Source organism: Symphalangus syndactylus, chromosome 6, assembly GCF_028878055.3.
Source record: "Symphalangus syndactylus isolate Jambi chromosome 6, NHGRI_mSymSyn1-v2.1_pri, whole genome shotgun sequence".
NCBI classification, from domain to species: domain Eukaryota; kingdom Metazoa; phylum Chordata; class Mammalia; order Primates; family Hylobatidae; genus Symphalangus; species Symphalangus syndactylus.
Window position 1 is genome coordinate 113,071,929 of NC_072428.2, and position 19,936 is coordinate 113,091,864.

Consider the following 19,936-nt stretch of genomic DNA (forward strand, 5'->3'; position numbering starts at 1 on the left):
TCAGTAGCTCTCTCAATCCAGAATCTCAAAGTCTCTAGCTCTAAGAAATTTCTTGTGTTATTTTCTGGAAATGTTCTTCCTTTCTATATTTTTATCTTTTTCCTGAAATGCCTATTAGTTGACTGTTGAACATTTTGGATTGATGTTCTAATGTTCTTATCTCTTTGTGAGCCAGTGTCTCATTGGCTCAATTTTGCTACAAAGTAAATCTCAATTTTCTATCAGGGAGGACAGAGAACAACAGCAGGACTGGGGAAAGCATCTGGAAAGCCCATAGATCCTTATACACTTTTTAAGCCATCCTCCGCATTCAGCTCTGGCTTTTACTGTGGCTTTCAGGGTTATCTGCTGCCTCCAATTCCTGAGGTCTGCCAAGATGCTACGGATAACCAGCATGTTTCTTGTTGGCTCTTCATTTCGCCAGCCTATATGTTTCATATTTTACTATTTTTCTATTTGTACAAAGTCAGTTACTCTCAAATATCCTCTTTCCGTGTTCTAAATGTGATCAACATTTCTTGCCTCTTCTTGTCCCTGTCATATAGTCTTTGTCTTTATGGATTGACATGTTTTTGTTGTTACTGCAATTTTAATGGATATCTGAAATAAAAAATAAATCCTGCATGTTTAACCTAGGAGAGAAAATTTTAAGAATGTATGAAAATTGAAGAGGAGATATTCACTGATAAGAATTTGAAACCGTCTATCTGCTCATGAGAGAGAAATCATGTCAAAACAAAAACCAAGGGGCATTTAAGAGAAAAGTAATTGCAATGAGGTGAATTCCATAGTAGTTGCTGTTTCACTGTTCTGTTCCCAACTAGAAAGGTTATCTAGTTCTGGACACTTGCCAGACTACAATTTGAAAGAAAAGTGTTGAAAATTAATTGCCTCCAAATTTTTTACAGTCCAGTTTTTAGGGGCATATTTGTCCACAGCCATACTCTTGAAGCTCATGGCTTCAATCTGGCCACTTAGAGATAGAGTTATTCTGGGTATCCTGTAGACATTTGGCGCTGTATATTGAGATTTTTATAGCAAACTAGACCTCCCTCTCTGGGTTCCTAAATTCTTCTACTGAGAGAACCTTGTGCATCAGACTAAGTCCACACCTTTTCATTTCCTCAGATTTTGTATGCTAGGGTCTGGCTGATGCTTTCAAAATCACTTTGAGTGTCTAGGATCCAATCCAGACACATAATTCTGTGCAGAAAAATTGTCAATAAAGTTAGAAGCAAAGGAGTATCTTCCAATAAGTTATCAAGAAGAGAAGAGACAGTGATTTGTCTTGAGAAGTATAGAAATTTAACCTCCTGGAAGCCAAAGGGCTAAACATGACACCTCTCTCACCATTCTGTTCAATTTGATGACTGAATAAGGAAATGGAGGAGCCATAAGCTTTGAATATTTCAAATAAGTCTATGAAAACCAGAATGAGTGGTTTTTAACTAATCTAGGAGTAATTAATTTTCATGGAATTTTGGGAGAAGACAATTTTCTTCCAACAACTCTACAAAGACCCGGGCAATTACAAGGGATGAGGGCCTCCCCAAACTATTGCTTTATATCAACTGGATAGACAGGTCAAATAAAGTCAACCAACACCTCGTGGTGTTTTTATTTCTTCCTAAGATTAGACATAATATAATGTTAGAAAGGGTTATGTGAATTTTTCTCCAGACTTTATTCAATAAACATTTACTAATTATCTTTAATGCTAATATTATTTCTCATTCTCTTTTTTTAAACAGCAATAACATCATGATATACTGAAGTCCAAGGGCTACTCAAATTAATAATGAAATAAGATAAAGGCATAAGCAAACAAAAAGTATATTTCACTAGGAGTCACTTTACATAATACTATTTCATGAATTAAACATTTTAATCTTTTTTGTATTATTTCTTTTGACATTCTGGAGCACCATAAAAACTATGTTTTATGCTTGCAGCCTGTAACATTTCTTGAACTCTGAACTCACCTCATTTGTGTGGTATATTCACTGCATAGCTAGCAAAATTTGCAACATTAAAATGACAGAGTGAAATTGAATATGCCCAAAGATTGAATGTCTCTGTGCTCTTCTTTTGAACAGTCTAGTTAATTGTTAAATATCTTACACACAGAGTATTACCTCACAACCATCTGCCAGGGCAAACCCTCCACCAACAAGAATGGCTATATCCCAGGGCATGAATGACTGGAATTCTTTCCAAGTAATCAGTGGAGAGTAATCAAAAGCAACTGCAAAACAAAAATCCTACAGTTACACATTGCTTAAAATATTACAATATGACATTTGCTTCAGCATCCTAAGTAGCCATCTTACAGGAAGTTTGTAATATTCCTATATTGTTTTTAAAGAGAGGAATTAATCTGGAGTTTGAGTAATTTCCACCTGGACTAGGTGGACCATTCTACTATAAAAAAGAGAAAACTCTATAACTTAAAAAAATCCTTTGGGTAATATTATAGAATATATTTCAATAAATTATAACATTGTCACTTATAATGGTACTCATTCATTCACTCACTCATTCATTTATTCATTCCAGTAACATCTTTGCCAACTGTGAATAGCACAGTGCATTAGACTATAATATTCTTTGCTATGCAAAATGTCCATAATATTCCATTGGTTCCAAGAGCATCTTGTAGAATTGTAATTATTATCCATTAATATTTAAACATTTTATTGGTTTTTAAGTCATAAGGAGGATCATGATAGATTCACCAAGATTTCAGTTTAAAAATAATTCAAGATTCAGATTAAATGAAGTATTATTTGTGAGGTCCTTAAAGTACTTATAAGAGGATTATCATAAAGATTTCTGTTTATATTTGGCTTCTGATCTCTCCATTGCTTTGTTGATAAATAAGTTCATTTGGAGACATATTCTGCCCATTTAACATGTGTATAATAGGCAGCCTTCTACATGGTAAGATTTTAAGTTTACTAATAAGCTTCTTTCCTATCATCTTCCCCCAAATCCAAACCAAACCCATCCTCACTGATAACTGAAATTATGTCACCAGGTTTCTTACTTTAAGGTCATATATCTTGTTAAAATGTAAACATCTCTGAAATGTACTTCTTAATTAAAATTTAACATATTATATATTATTTGTCATTTTTAAGCCTTGTATGAATGACTTTAGCAGGGAGAAGAGATTTTGAAGAATGAGGGGAGAGAGAAAGGTGGGTAGGAGCAAGGCTCTTTCTAAGGGCGGGAATTCAGATGTGGACACCAGGGAAGCTAAATCTAAACATGGATTCGTCAGTACTTGCCACTGCCAGACCTCAGGCTTTGACTGCAATGATCACAGTCCTTGGAGTCCCATAGGAATCAATGCTCCATATTGCATCACCTCCTTAACACACATTGAGATATTCTAATCTCAAGTGAAAAACAAAATACATTTGTTTCTATGCTGTGCTACATGTGTCCTGGAAATCTGATACATTAGTCATTTATAGATTCTGACAAGAGTCAAGTGGGCCAACACAACTACATAAATCCCAGTTCCATCCCCATAAGAACAAACAAACAAACAAAACAACAAGTCTCCTAGTTTATTTCCAGACAATTACAAATTAGTTGTCCCACAATGACAAGATAGGAATCTGACTACTCAAAACATGCTGTGTTGTAAAGCAAAGATATGGATGAATCTTGTGTTTAAAAAGTGTGTGTGTGTGTCTCTGTGTGTGTGTGTGTGTTGAGAGGATGGTATGCTCAGGCAGATGTGTACACTTCTTTTTTCATGTGTTGTAAATACAATGAATGCTGTCGCAGAATACCTTTTCTTTATTTTTATTACTATCATTATTTTTAGAGACCGAGTCTCCCTCTGTTGCCCAGGGCAGTGGCACAATCATAGCTCACTACAGCCTCCAACTCCTGGGCTCAAGTGATCCTCCTGCATTGGCCTCCAGAGTAGCCACTACACCTGGCTAATTTTTTAAATTTTTTGATAGAGCTGGGGTCTCACCATGCTGCCAAGGTTTATTTCAAGTGATCCTCCTGCCTCAGTCTCCCAAAGTGTTGTGATTGCAGGTGTGAGCCACCACAACTGGCCCTTTTATTTCAGCTGTGATCCTAGGATATGGCTATGTGAGGTTGATTTAGCTTTTGTTCCAGAACTACTTTGAGAATGTAAATACTCTTTCTCTTGAAATTCATCACCTTTTTAGATCCTCTGCATTTATTACGAAGGTATCATAATGAGGCATCTTCCAAGTTCTTTTTCCTATGTTTGCCAATAGTAAGACTAATTTTGAAGTGTGTTTACTGTGGGTCAAATAGTATCGCTTGTAGCAGAGCCCTAGCCATGATACAAAAGGAAATCTGTTCTCACTTCTGCAAAGTAAGATGATCTCTCTTGCAGGTAGAAGATGTGCTGGCTTGAAGACAGCATTGCAGTTTGCAAATAGGGCATGCTAGGCCAGGGATTGTGCCAGCATAGACTTTCTTTCTGCTCTAGGTGCCAAGCAAAACCAATGGAATTTTATAATTTTTGCTCTTCTGTTAAATTTATGCAGAATTATAAATGATACTCAACCAATTTCTCCTGTAGGTGTAGTTTTAGTCAATCTCTTAGCTGGTATAAGAAAGAATAGCAGCCCTATAAGTAAAGCAACAGTTGAATCTGTAGCAAAACCAGGGTACCTGTAAAAGGGACAAATACTTGTATTAAAAATAGCATTGAGAACTTAAATGAGCTAAAACACCAATTTTGCTAATAACATATCAGTAGTAGGTTATTATCAGTAGTACGTGGTGTAGGTTATTTATCCTCGATAATCTGCCCTAAAATATATGGATTCCCAATTAAATGACATAACACTAAAAACAATAATCTTAGACCATAGTCCTATTATTCCCATATATCTCTTCTTATTTTCAATACCACGTATACACATGCTGACGTACTAGGCCAAAGTGGCAAATTTCCCTTTTAGATAAGCTTACAGATTTGTTAAACAATATCTTCTTTGAATTATTTAATTTAATTATATTGATGGAGATTTGAAGCTGAAACATTGCTAGAGCAGGGAAAGCCCCATATAATTGATTTATAACATCCTTCTATTAAACTGTGGCAAGGCGTGATGTTTCTGTGGTCCTCTAAAACTCTTCTATAAATTGTGAAAAGGAATTGATCTGTTTTCTGAGATATCACACCTGCTTCTGTGGTTATTGGCTCTAACCATATCATGCAAATGAAAGCAACCTACTTAATGCTTTGCACCCCATGAAATTCAATCAAGAATATTAATTGTTGGAGTGGTTTAGCCAATGCTCACAAATGGTCACCGTATAAATTAAGACTGATTCAGGAACAGATGGGGTCTTAGAATCACCAGACCATTGTAACAAATAAGACAGGTTTCCAGAAGCCTCAACAGGAAAGAACCTGGAGACCAGATATAACTGAAATAGGCATTGATAATTAGCATTTAGTTTTAAAAGTCAGCAATATTAACTAGTGTGTTTCTGTAGCCTGAGAAGAAATATGTACCATGCTAAAGATTCTTTTACTATCTTGTAACTCTGTAATGTGTACGCACTACAGAAGCTTCTCTACTTCTACAATTTACTTGAAAAATCTAAAAAGCCAAAGAAATGCCACATCTTTCTCAATCTAGCAATTTTTAAAGCAGTCTACTTTCTTTAAGTATAGACACATTTTCTTTCATTATTAGTTAAAAATCTACCTTACCATAATTTGTCTTACAAACTGAACTGATATTTATAATTTTATTATACCTTATTTCTTTTGTTTCAGTTATAATTTTTGGTTGAATTTTTGGCAAATTGGGCCAGCCATCATGTAACCAGATTTTGTTTGATATAAAAAGACACATTGAATTCAGTCCAGGTACAAACAGATGGAATGAAAACATTAGGTGGTAGCTATAAATCTTGATATATCACGTTAGCTTTAGAAATTCTTAATGCCTGAAACTCTACATAATAAATATGTCCCACAAAATAGATAGATTAAATTAGGGCATAAATACTGAAATAATTTCTTTTCAAAGTACTTTAAAAACTATTCTTATCATATTATAACTAATTTTTAGTTTCTCAGGAATGCAGTTAAGTTGTATCAGTATTAGAAACTATTAAGCTTATACAAATTTTATTTGTTTTGGGTTTGCCAATTAGATTTATATTTTAAAATCCCATCCTCTCTCAAACCTTTGTTCCTTTCCTATTGTTTTCTCTCAGAATTATAGGTGGCATGAGTGCCTGCTCATAGCCAATACACTGCTTTCCTGCTACAAACAAAACATCTCCTGTTTCCTCCCATAAGAAACAGAAATTAGAAGCTGATTATATTGAATTTCCTACTGGGATTTCTGCCTGGGCTTTATTAACTATCTCTGATTTCATTTAATTCTTACACACTGGTGTTTAGATAAAGACTCTCCCTGTCTTGGATGACAAAAGTTGGATTTTAAAAGGGGGAAGCATTATTTTTTATGTTGATCTAGATCCTACCACAAAACCACAAAATACTTATTAAATATTACATAATAACTTGATTTAAATAATTGGATTCTAAACCTCTTAAAATGAAAAGCTTTATTTCTAAGGGAATCAAAAAGTTTATAAAAATGAAGCTGATCCTTTAAAACATACTACCATATTGCATTGCTTGACTTGTGTGGTCATTAGGAATTTGGATTCAGACTTCTTACCCATTAGAAACATTGACAATGCCTATAAAACCAGAAGGTTCTGATTCAGGGGGGGAAGAATTTCTTTATTCTATGTGGGCAAAATACATATGACCTAAACAATTTTGGTTTCTACCCCAAAATACAAAATATATATATATATATATATTTTTTTTTGCTGGAGGATGTGAGACAGGAAGTCCAAGTAAGACATGTGCTGAATTTAGAAATTAGAGTAGTTCAGTGAAAGATAGATTGGGAACACAAATCTCACAACCGAATTATTTATATTGACATGTAGGATGGTCCTTAATTTAGAAAATTATGCTATACTCTTCCCCCTCACTTCACACAACTCAGCAATTGACTACTGGTATATAAGACACTGAGATATAAAATTAACTCTGACCCAGCTTCTAGCATCAGCTTTTAAAATCAGTCTTATTATTTCTTCAGAAATTCCTTATCTATGAAATGGAGGCTGGGCTGAACTTGTAGAGAACTAGTGCAACAATGTAAATAAGTGAAGAGAAAAGACAAGATACTAAACCAAACAAATAGTCCTCCATAGAATTAAAAAACAAAGTGGTAAAAATCACATAACATGAATTTACATCAGATTATTAAGAGGCATTGAGTGGTATTTATTTCACATAATAACATTAGTATAGCACTTTCTATAGGGAGAAGGCCAGCACTATTCTAAATGCTATAATTATCTCCATCTTACAGATGAAGACCCTGATAATTAAGTGACTTGTCCCAAGTAAGTGGATGAGTCAGGAATGGAACCCAAGCAGTGTGGCTCTGAAATCTATGCTCCCAACCACCATAGGACATAGCCTTTCTGCTATTATATTTCTAATTTTGTAGGGATGGGAATAATTTTGTCTAATGGACTTTGCCTTTTAGTAAGAGAGTAAGTAGTATGGTTATTCTTTCTGTGCTCTTATCCTAGATTTCATTCCTTATAATTTTTTTCCTGAAAAGATTAGAATTTAAAATATCTTTTCAAGGGAAAGAAAGAAAAATATCTCATCCAATCTTTCAGAATTACAGGAACCACATAGGAGAGAAGCAGAGTATAAAACAGGAAGGGCTGACAAACATAACGTGCAAAGCTTACTCTGAAAAAAGTGCAGACCAACCAGGAACAAATCCAGGATCTCGACTAAACCATAGCAAAGCCATTATAATGAAGAGGACCAAGGTCACAATTTCTTGATACCTGTGGAAAAATTCCAATGGCATCACTTCTTATTTTCTCAGTCGGGACATTTGTAGAAACTCCTTGAGCTATTGTCAGGAATGATCTCAGCAGAACACTAAACACTGTAAGAACTAGATGTGTCAATAATTTGAGAGCATCAGTGCAGTTTGAAAAAGCCCTTACTCCTCTTTGGGGTCTCTCAGCTTCTTTTCATTTTACCCGGCAAATTTTAGTTAGACAGGGTATGTGTTTTATCATGTTGAGTTATAGTCTATAATCTCCATAGTTTAGCAAATTTGGGGCCCTAATCAAGTGTTATAAGTATCTTGCAAGCAATTATGTGCTTGTTTGCTTTTCAACAGCTACTTGCAGTGTAAACAGCATTTCTCTCTCTCTTCTCTCTCTCTCTGTCTCCCTCTGTGTGTGTGTGTGTGTGTGTGTGTGTGTGTGTGTGTGTGTGTGTGTGTGTGTCTTACCTTATTGGCCCAAGCTTTTGGTATTCTTGCTTAATCACCTCAGCACAAGCTTTTTGTTGGACTGTTTTGGTTTTGCCACATTTGAACATCTCCTTAAAACTGCAAAGAATAATTAAGCCTGTAAGCAAGAAATTCTTTTACTACCACCTCCCTGTAAGGAATATATTTTTGCAAAACGTCATCATCTTCATGCAATAGGAATCTCCCTTCATGCAATATGAATCTCCCTGTTAATAACAGATATCTGTGCTTTTCACCTCTACCTTCACCTCCTTTTTTGAATGTCTTCTGTCTTTTCTGTTTTTGCGTGGTTTGCTCACTTTTTCATGTTCAATTTTCATTGCATATTTTCCATGACATTCTTTACCAATCTCTTCCTTTTTCCAAGTTATTTTGTACCATTGGAATTTTGCCATGTGCCACTTATCTCTAACTAACATTTTATTATGTACTGGATCTTATATATTTAAAATGTATTTATTGTGTATCTTGGTTGTTAATTGTTCCACGCGTGTAAGTTTCAGCCCACTAGTTAAATTATTTGAGGGCAGGGACAGTGAGGTGGTCATAGATGTTTTCTTTGGCCTGCTATCTCTGAACACTGCTACCTCTGAATATACACAGTTAATACTTGACCCATCAATCCAATAGTACCTTTGGCAAATGTATGAGACAGTTGGGGTCAGATCCATCAATTTTCACAAAGTATGCTAAACTTGAGTTTTACACTGGTGCAGGGACTGATCGTGGTCAGAGACTAAACTAAGCCTAGTCTTAGAAGTAAAATAAACTCACCATAAATACCATTTGACCCAGCAATCCCATTACTTGGTATATACCCAAAGGAATATAAATCATTCTGTTATAATGATACATGCATGCGTATGCTCACTGCAGCAATATTCACAATAACAAAGACACGGAATCAACCCAAATTCCCATCAGTGATAGACTAGATAAAGAAAATGTGGTATATATACACTATGGAATACTATGCAGCCAAAACAAGAAATAAGATCATGTCCTTTGCAGGTACATGGATGGAGCTGGAAGTCATTATCCTCAGCAAACTAACACAGTAACAGAAAGCCAAACACCAAATGTTCTCACTCATAAGTGGGAGCTGAACAAGGAGAACACATGGGAGAAGAACAGCACACACTGGGGCCTGTCAGGGGTGTGGAGGGAGGGAGAGCATCAAGATAAATAGGTAATGCATGTGGGGCTTAATACCTAGGTGATGGGCTGACAAGTGCAACAAACCATCATGGCACACGTTTGCCTATGTAACAAACCTGCACATCCTGCACATGTATCATGGAAGTTAAGATAAAATTTAAAAAAGAAGTAAAACTCTATTACATTTTTTTCTTTAAGTTTCTTTACTCATATGTCCTAATGGCACCCACAACATAATGTTCCTGTTTATTTCCAATAGTAACTGCCACTTTTTATTGTTTTCAGCTGCTGGTTTTAGTGACCCCCTTCCTCACTAATTTTCTGTCTTGAAGTCCAGTGTCTTCAAAACTGAACAGTTTTTGTGAAATACTGTTCTAGATGTAGACTTTTAAGAAAATTCCTCCAGAGGAAGCACTAAATGAGAAAATGGCTAGATTCTTATGGATTATCTCTTGGAATGTTTATGAGTAGCTCAGTTAGTTTACATTTTGTGTCAGTATAGACAGAAAGGACATTTTCTTCTGTAAAGTATCCGGTGGGGCAAGCCTATACATTCATAATCACCCTCATGCATACACCTCAATGCCTGAATATGAGTGAATGGACAGTGCTACATTTATGATCAATCAGGAAATAATTGCTTTTTACAATCTCAGTTAAATTACTGACTAGTGCCAGTCTCAAACTTTTACCCCTTGTCATGACATAAATACTACTAAGAAACTACTTAATGCGCCACCTAGAGAGCAATCTGTAGAAGAGAAAATCATAGTAAAGAAGGAGATAAGTCTCCTTAGAAACAATTTTCCACCCAGTACATTGCATATGTACTTTATCATTTTGGTTGCAGACAATAAATAGTTAAGTCGAAAGCCAAATTGGCATTGCTACAAATGAAGGTTAATGCCTTCACAAAGGAACTGACAAAGCCTATGACAATGCATCAAACTCTCCATTTAAATAAATTCAATGGCACTGACAGATGAGCTCCTCTTCTCAGGTATGTTGGGGTCATTTATAATGGGTGAGTTAACTGTGTTAATAGCCAACATACTAATCAGAATGTATGCTAGTTTGCCAGGGGAGTGGCTGATAATTTCCATCTGTCAGTCTAAAATCTCTGGAGGTAAACACCTTGGCAGACAGAAAAGGACACTGAAAAATTAGCTGGAGCATGAATCTGTGCAGTGTCTAACAGATAGTGAACACCAAAGGAAATGTTTAAACATACCACTGATCATGATTTACAGACTTTGCCTAGTGTATGCACTTCATGGGATTTTTTTTTCCTCATCGAGAGCACATTTCAATATATTTGCCTTTTATCTTCTTAATTTCTCCTTTTTAAATGGCATGCCATTTTAAAATAATGACAGTGGTTGGATATATATTTTATAAAGTCTAAATGTAGCAATGAAGAACCTGTGACTCTTTTGACTTGGGTTTGCCGTCTCCTGTATCCTGCATTGCTACCTGCACAATTGAGTAGTTCCCAAAGGCTTGGATTTCCTGAAAGGGGCATTTAGTATGCAGCTGGCCTCTCCCCATTGACGCCCACCTGCTGAAGTCAGTGACATTTTACACATTTGCTTCAGCAGGAGGACTGCCACATGCTGCTCCCACAATCTGAATAAAATTATTTTTTAATCATCAGTACCATCTTCTCACTACTAACAAAACCATGGCAGTTCTGGAGAAAAAGCAGAAAGAGCAATCAAGAGGGGAGAATGTCAGTCCTCATATTACTAGGCATGGAAACCATGGCCACAGGCATGGAACCACATCTGATTTCAGCGTTTCTCTTTTCTTTTCTTTTGAGACAGACTTTTGCTCTTGTCATACAGGCTGGAGTGCAATGGTGCGATCTCGGCTCACTGCAACCTCCGCCTCCCAGGTTCAAGCAATTCTCCTGCCTCAGCCTCCTGAGTAGCTGGGATTACAGGCACCTGCCACCACGCCCAGTTAATTTTTGTATTTTTAGTAGAGAACGGGGTTTCACCACGTTGGCCAGGCTGGTCTCTAACTGCTGACCTCAGGAGATCCATTCCCCTGCCCTCCTAAAGCATTTCGCTTTTCAAAGGAAGTACACATAGCTGGCTTCAGTCTCTCTGGTTTGGTGAATAACATGCTGTTTTATTCATAGGTCCTTGAAATTTTTTAAATAAAACTCCACAAAAATACATTTGAGCTGTTTTGTTTTTTCAGGAAAAAAATACTCAAGATTTGATATACAGCGACTTCACCTTTCTTTTAGGAGTATTGTTAAATGAGTAGAAATTACAGGCTGCATTTTAGATTTTGCTCTGGGGTCCTTCATAATTTTAAATGCTGATTGTCATCTAAGTCATGTAACTCATTGGTACTTATGAACTACCAGCTTTGATCCCAGCCAAGATAATATGTTGAAGTGTCTTTGAATGCATCTTTTGACATTTTAGTGGCATCAGTCGGTCTTTATTGGTCAACATTTTTTTTTTTATTTTGACTTTTATGTGTTCAACTTAGGCCCAGATGTGTTAGAATTACAGCCTTGGAAGGGATCTTACTGATTTTCTGGGTAAATTCTATCATCTTACAATTGAAGACACTGAGACTGAGAATGGGTCTGGACTTGCAATGATCCCTTATCTGGCCTCTGAGAAGCCACAATTTTATTCCTGGTTTAGTAATTCCTAAAGCAATATTCTTTCCACAGAGAATATCCTCAGATCTTTATTGTACTTGGTATATTGAAAAGGATGTCAATTTTGGTGCTAGCATGATGCAGGAAGCCCTATATGTCACAGTGTTAAGTTGCTTGATAACCCAAGGAAATCTCCACATTAAACCAATTGGAGGGGCAAACCTTAAAATTCCCCTTTAACAAGTTGGACATCAGATTGAGTTATTTATGCCCTTCAATATCTTATCACCTTAGGACTCAAGCGACACTTAGATGATTTGTTTTCTAATCTTATTTATTTATTTATTTATTTATTTGAGACAGAGTCTCGCTCTATCATCCAGGCTGGAGTGCAATGGCGAGATCTCGGCTCACTGCAACCTCTGCCTCCCGGGTTCAAGCGATTCTCCTGCCTCAGCCTCCTGAGTAGCTGGGACTACCCACCACAACTGGCTATTTTTTGTTTTTTTTTTTTTTTAGTAGAGGTGGGGTTTCACCATGTTGACCAGGCTGGTGTCGATATCCTGACCACGTGATCCAACCGCCTTGGTCTCCCAAAGTGCTGGGATTACAGGTATGAGCCACTGTGCCTGGCCCTAATCTTTATTTTTATTTATTTTATTTTTTGAGACAGTTCTCTGTCACCCAGGCTGTAGTGCAGTGGTGTGATCTCAGCTCACTGCAACCTCCAACCCACAAGCTCAAGAAATCCTTCCACCTCAGCCTCTTGAGTAGCTGGGACCAGAGGTGCACACCACCATGCCTGGATGGTCCTTTTAGGGGGGAATTTTTTTGTTTGTTTGTTTGTTTGTTTGTTTTTTGGTTTTTTGTTTATTTGTTTTTGGTAGAGACAGGGTTTTGCCATGTTGTCCAGGCTGGTCTTGAACTCAGAGAGGATTGTACAAGCAATCCTCCCACCTTGGCCTTTCAAAGTGCTGGGATTATAGGCATGAGCCACCGCATCTGGCCCCTTTCTAATCTTTAATTAACTGTTCCACAGCTAATATTATTTAAATGAGATTCAAGCTTATCCTTAAAATATGTATTTGTGTGTATTAATTTTGTGATCAACAAAAATGCAGAAAGGTAGCCTGCATGGCATAGGGGAAAGAGCATCGTATAAGAAGCTAACAACTGGGAACCTAGACACCTTTATTTAGCCTATTAACATGAAATATTTACTTACTTGAATCCTAGGAAAAGCCACTGAAGCCAGATCCAGGATAAGAGTAGAATGATAAGAGCAGCCGGGAAGGAAAACGTAAACCATGATCCAAAGTTGAGGCAATGACAATCAGGATAGCGTCTGTGTGAAAACATGGATATGTGTTCAGGGAAGGAGAGAAAGGTGGAATCCTTTCTGATTGTCACAGGGAAGCAGTACTCCACCTCTTTCCTGTGTTGCTATCCAAGAAGGAAGTCCTGGAATATACTCATCATTAAGTAGAGTACTTTTACCCCTTGTCTCCTGTCTTGATTCTGGAACTGCATAATTATCGCTGCATCCCATATAAGCAAGAGTGGATATGTTTTGATTTTTGTTCTCTATATTTAATCTTTAAGGAAGTGCTTGTGGAAAAAACCCAGTGCAGTGCTTGGTACTCATTAAATGCACAAGAAATGGGTGTTCATGAGGTGTGTGCATTTTGTTGTCACTACTCAAATCATCAGTATACGAACAAGGAGAGACACATAAGCAGAATTGGGAACGGGTGAAAATTAATGGGACTGAATATCTGTTCCCATTTCACCTTGGTGGCTGGAATTCTTGGCCCTATGAAAGGACTCTGATACAGCCCAGGTCATCTCCCATGGCTGTTTTCCCCTCTGTTTCTTCTACCCCAAAGCACAGCAACTATCGAACCAGGTATATTGTAGCTCTTTCTTCCTAGAACCAGGTGGTGCTTTGGAGCACAGTCAAATGGAATAACTGATCCAGATAAAAATAATTAAAAGTTCTGAAGAAATCAACAACTTTTCTTTTTTTATCTTACCTAGTTATTTTCAACTTTTAAACTCACATAATAACTCAACAACAACAACATAAGATCAGACACTAGCACAGTTTCTTTGGTAACCTCACATTCATTGTTCTAAAATGTCCAATACCAAATAAATTCTTATATAGTCATTTATTTTATAACTATGGAGAAACAATAGGAAATTTGAGAAACAGTTGTCTTTACTTTTTTTCTAAAAGCAATAACACAAAGATAAATTTGAAAATCTGAAAATCAAAGATATACAGAAGTAATAAAAACATCGTTAACATATTTTAATATGTTTGAAGTCATAAAATATGTAGAGCTTTATAGAAATATAGATTTGCAATTTTTTTCTATTTTAATCATACTTTGTACTTCATCATTTAAAAATCATATAAGTAATAAAATATTTCATGTTATATCTATGTAGCAAATTTATACACTTTAGAGTGTTTCTTTTTCTACTTTAAGATGGTTCCTAATAATAATGGGCCCTCAAAACTCTAGATTTCTAAGGTTTTCTATGATTTTCTTTGAGCTTATGAAAAGTTACTAATCTCCCTAGGCCCTAGAATTATCTTTAGCAATTGGAGGATAATTTTTATCTACCTTGAAGGGATCCAAAGATTAGCTTACATATTTATGCAATTAGAAAGTGACAAATGATAATTAAAGATGTTAGAAAATTTGCAGTGTGATGAATGGAAAAATGCTTTATCACATCCATGAGGCTCTATTGAAAACTGTTCATTTTTGGAAAATGTTTGTTGTCTCCAATTGGAAAATAAAGTAACGGGGAAAAGCTGATCCCGTTAGCATTAGACTTGGATTACAGGATGACCTATGTTATTCTGTACAACCTAATGACACTCAGAAATGCTGCTTGGATTAGGTTTAGACCCATGTCCTCAAGCCTAATTTCACTTTTCACCATCTGTGGCTCATATCTTGAAATCAGTATGCAGAGCTGTCTCTACCCACTGGAGAGAATCCTGCAAAATGTATTTGACTGAAGATGGGCTTTTCAGACTTTTTGCCTGGAGGAATAGTTTCTTTAGAAAAATGAAAGCCCGAAAAAGTTAAACTTCGTGTTTTGTTTTGTTTAGTTTAATAGTATGGAAGTATATAAACAACCACATGGGACTATGCCTCTATAATCATAACCTTTACCCTTATACCTAGAGTGAATATTTTGAACAAATGAAGAAATATATGACATACTCTAAGGATTTTCTTTTGCTGTGATGTTCCTTTTCCCACTCTTTCTTACGTCCTGCAAGTGAAGAGACTTCAAACATGCATCTGAAGCAAATACAGATTTCTTCTATCATGAACTATGCTAAGATATTTAATTCTGATGAAATCCTTTTCTTTTACCTAACACTGTTTGGTATCTACCAAGTGCCAGGTGCTCTCCAAGCTACTGGGGACATAGTGGTGAATGAGATTGACCTGGTCCGGGCTCTCATGAAGTTTATGTTGAAGTGGGGCACACAGGCAATAAACAGGTAAACATACAACAAAATAGGAAATAAAACAGTATAATGTAATAAAAAGTGATTGGGGAAGGGGGAAATTTTACATAATGTCATCGGAGAAGGTAACATTTTAGATGAGACCTAAATAGCAAGAAGGAGCCAGTCATGTGAATAACTGGGCAACAGCATTCCAGACAGAGGAAATAGCAATTACAAAGTCCTTGAGTTAGGAATGAGTTTGTCACACTTGTGGAGAGACAGGAAGCCACTGTGGCTGTGGGTAGTGAGTGAAGGTGAGTGTGACACGACAGAAGTAGTCAATAGAGATCAGATCATATATAACCTTGTAGCCAGTCCGAAAGAATGCGGATTTTATTACAAATGCAATAAGGACTAATTGGAATGTAGTAAGTTAGTAACGTGACATGATCTAATTAGTAATTGACATAAAACAGATTGGCTCCTGGATGTATTCTCAGGATTGAAGGCAACAAGAGTGGAAACAGCGTGTGATGTTCAGGATGTGGTAGACAGGGTTCCAAGATATGCCCCAAATTCCTGCCTCCTGGTGTACATGCCTTGTACGATCGATCTCCTCTTCTGTGTGGATAGAATCTGTGAATATGATGAGATATCACTCCTGTGATTAGGTTGCATAGTGAAAAAAGTGAAGGGATTTTGCTCAGGTAATCAAAGTCCCTATCAATTGAAACTGAGTTAATCAAAAGCACGAACTATCCTGGGTAGGCCTAACTTAACCAGATGAGCCCTTAAAAGAGAGCTTCCTGCTGGCCTGAAGAAGCAAACATCCTGTTGTCAGAGGAAGGGGCCCTGCAGCAAGGGCCTGAAGGCAGCCTTTAGAAGCTGAGAGTGACCCCATGCCAACAGCCAGCAAGAAAATGGACACCTCAGTAATTAAACTGCAAGGAACCAAATTCTACTGACAACGTCAATGAGCTTGGAGGAATACCCTGAGCCCCTATCTAGGTTACAGGCCCAGTTGCCACCCTGCTGTCAGCCTGGTAAGATCCTGAGCAGGAACCCAGCTAACCTTTGCCGGGAGTCTTTTTTAAAAAAATTCTTAAAATTTTTAATTTTTGTGGGTACTTAGTTGGTATATATATGTTTGGGGTACATGAGATGTTTTGATAACAGGCATTCAATGTGTAATAATCATATCATAGAAATGGGGTTATCCATCCCCTCAAGCATTTATCCTTTATGTTACAAACAATACAATTATACTCTTTTAGTTATTTTTAAATGTACAATTAAATTATTATTAACTATAGTCACCCTGTTGTCCTATCAAATACTAGGTCTTATTCATTCTTTCTGCCAATTTTGTACCCATTAACCATCCCCACTTTTCAGCCCACACCCTATTATCCTTCCCAGTCTTTGGTCACCATTCTTCTACTGTCTATCACCATTGTTCATTTGTTTTGATTTTAGATCCCACAAATCAGTGAGAACATGTAATGTCTTTCTGTACCTGGTTTATTTCACTTAACATACTGACTTCCACTTCCATTTATGTTGTTGCAAATGGCAGGATCTCATTCTTTTTTATGGCTAAACAGTATTCCATTGTGTATGTGTACCACATTTTCTTCATCCATCCGTTGATGGGCACTTAGGTTGCATCCAAATCGTGGCTATTATTAATATACACAACATTGCAACAAACATGGGAGTGCAGATATACCTTCCAAATACTGATTTTCTTTCTTTTGGGTATATACCCTGCAGTGGGATTGCTGAATCACATGGTAGCTTTATTTTAGTTTTTAAGGAACTTCCAAAATATTCTCCATAGTGGTTGTACTAATAATTTACATTCATACCAACAGTGTATGAGGGTTTCCTTTTCTCTACATCCCCACCAGCATTTGTTATTACCTGTCTTTTGGATAAAAGTCATTTTACCTGGGGTGAGATGATATCTCTTTGTAGTTTTGATTTACATTTCTCTGATGATCAATGATGTTGAATGCCTTTTCATATGCCTGTTTGCCATTTGTATGTCTTCTTTTGAGAAATATCCAAATATTTTGCCCGTTTTTAATTGTATTATTAGATTTTTCCATATAGAGTTGTTTGAGCTCCTTATATATTTTGGTTATTAATACTTTGTTAGATGGAAAACTTGCAAATATTTTCTCTCATTCCATGGATTATCTATTCATGTTGTTGATTGTTTCCTTTGCTGTGCAGAAGCTTATTAACTTGATGTGTTGCTATTTGTCCATTTTTGCTTTGGTTGCCTGGGCTTGTGGGGTATTATTCAAGAAATTTTTGCCCAGACCTATGTAGTGGAGAGTTTAACCAATGTTTTCTTGTAGCAGTTTCATAGTTTGAGGTCTTAGGCTTAAGTGTTTAATTTATTTTGATTTCATTTTTGTTTATGGCAAGAAATAAGGGCCTAGTTTTATTCTTCTGCATATGGATATCCAGAGTTCCCAGCACCATTTATGGAAAAGACTGCCTTTTCCCCAGTGTATATTCTTGACACCTTTGTTGAAAATGAGTTCACTATGGGTGTATGGATTTGCTTCTGGATTCTCTATTCTGTTCCACTGGTCTATGTGTCTGTTTTTATACCAGTACTATGCTGTCTTGATTACTATAGCTCTGCAGTGTAATTAGAAGTCATGTAATGTGATTCTTACAGTTTTGATCTTTTTGTTAAAGATAGCTTTGGCTATTCTGGTTCTTTTGTGGTTCCATATAAATTTTAAGATTTTTTTTTCTATTTCTGTGAAGAATGTCATTGGCATTTTCATAGGGATTGCCTTGAATCTGTAGATTGCTTTGAGTAGTATGAACCTTTTAATAATATTGATTCTTATCCATGAACATGGAATACCTTTACATTTTTGGTGTCCTATTCAATTCTTTCATCCATGTTTTATAGTTTATATTACAGAGACCTATCACTTCTTTCATTAAATTAATTCTTAGGTACTTAGTTTTATTTGTGGCCATCATAAATGCAATTAATTTTTTGATTTCTTTTTCTGATTATTCACTGTTGGTATATACAAATGCTACTGATTTCTGTTTGTTGATTTTATATCCTGCAACTTTACTGAATTTATCAGTTCTAACAGTTTTTTGGTGGAGTCTTTAATTTTTTCCAAATATAAGATCACATCATCTGCAAACAAGGATACTTTGACTTTTTTCTTTCCAATTTGGGTGGCTTTTTAACTTTCTCTTGTCTGATTGCTCTAGCTAGAACTTCCAGTACTATGTTGAATAACAGTGTTGAAAGTGGGCATCATTTTCATGCTGCAGATCTTAGAGAAGGACCTTTTGGTTTTTTACCCATTCAGTATAATACTAGCTGTGGGTCTGTTGTCTGTCGTATACTGCTTCTTTAAAAAAAAAAAAAAAAGTTAAGGTATTTTCCTTCTTTACAAATTTTTTGAGGGTTTTATTGTTCAGGGATGTTGAATTTTATGAAATGCTTTTTCAGCATAAATTAAAATGTTCATATAGTTTTGGTCCTTCATTTTGTTGTTATGATGTATTATTACATTCATTCATTTGCATATGTTGACACATCTTTGCAACCCAGGGATAAATGCCATTTGATCATGATGAATGATCTTTTTAATGTATTTGTTGAATTCAATTTGTTAGTATTTTGTTGAGGATTTTTGCATCAATATTCATAAGGGATATTTCTCTGTAATTTCCTTTGTTTATGTGTCTTTGGTTTTGGTACCAAGGTAACACTGGACTCATAGCGTTTGAAAGTATTCCCTCCTATATTTTTGGAATAGTTTGAGTAGGATTGATATTATTTCTCCTTTAAATATTTGGAAGGATTCAGCAGTGAAGCCATTGGGTCCCAGGTTTTTCTTTACTGGAAGAATTTTATTATGGCTTCCATCTCATTACTTGTTATTAGTTTGTTCGGGTTTTGGATTTCCTCATGGTTCAATCTTGGTAGACTGTACATGTCTAGGAATTTGTCCATTTCTTCTAGGTTTTCTAATTTATTGGCCTATAGCTGCTCATAGTCACTACTAATGATCCTTTGAATTTCTGCAGTATCTGCTGTAATTACTCCTTTTTCATCTCTGATTTTACATATTTGGATCTTTTGCTTTCTTAGTCTGGCTAAAGATTTGCCAATTTTGTTTAACTTTTTTAAAAAACAACTTTTTGTTTTCGTTGATTTTTTTGGTATCGTTTTCTTTATTTCAATTTAACTTAATTCTACTCTGATATTCTCTTCTACTAACT

At 36.0% G+C, this 19,936-nt stretch overlaps 1 protein-coding gene across 1 annotated transcript in view; it reads right to left on the reverse strand.

Moving 5' to 3' along the window:
* SLC13A1 (solute carrier family 13 member 1) overlaps positions 1 to 19,936 on the reverse strand; it is a 90,009-nt gene that overhangs the window by 5,740 nt on the left and 64,333 nt on the right. The window contains exons 8-12 of the mRNA XM_055281422.1: positions 13,403 to 13,522; positions 8,376 to 8,474; positions 7,816 to 7,917; positions 4,565 to 4,671; positions 2,136 to 2,245 (exon numbers count right to left, since the gene is read on the reverse strand). Coding sequence (XP_055137397.1) covers positions 2,136 to 2,245; positions 4,565 to 4,671; positions 7,816 to 7,917; positions 8,376 to 8,474; positions 13,403 to 13,522 — 538 coding nt within the window. The remainder of the gene's footprint in view (positions 1 to 2,135; positions 2,246 to 4,564; positions 4,672 to 7,815; positions 7,918 to 8,375; positions 8,475 to 13,402; positions 13,523 to 19,936) is intronic.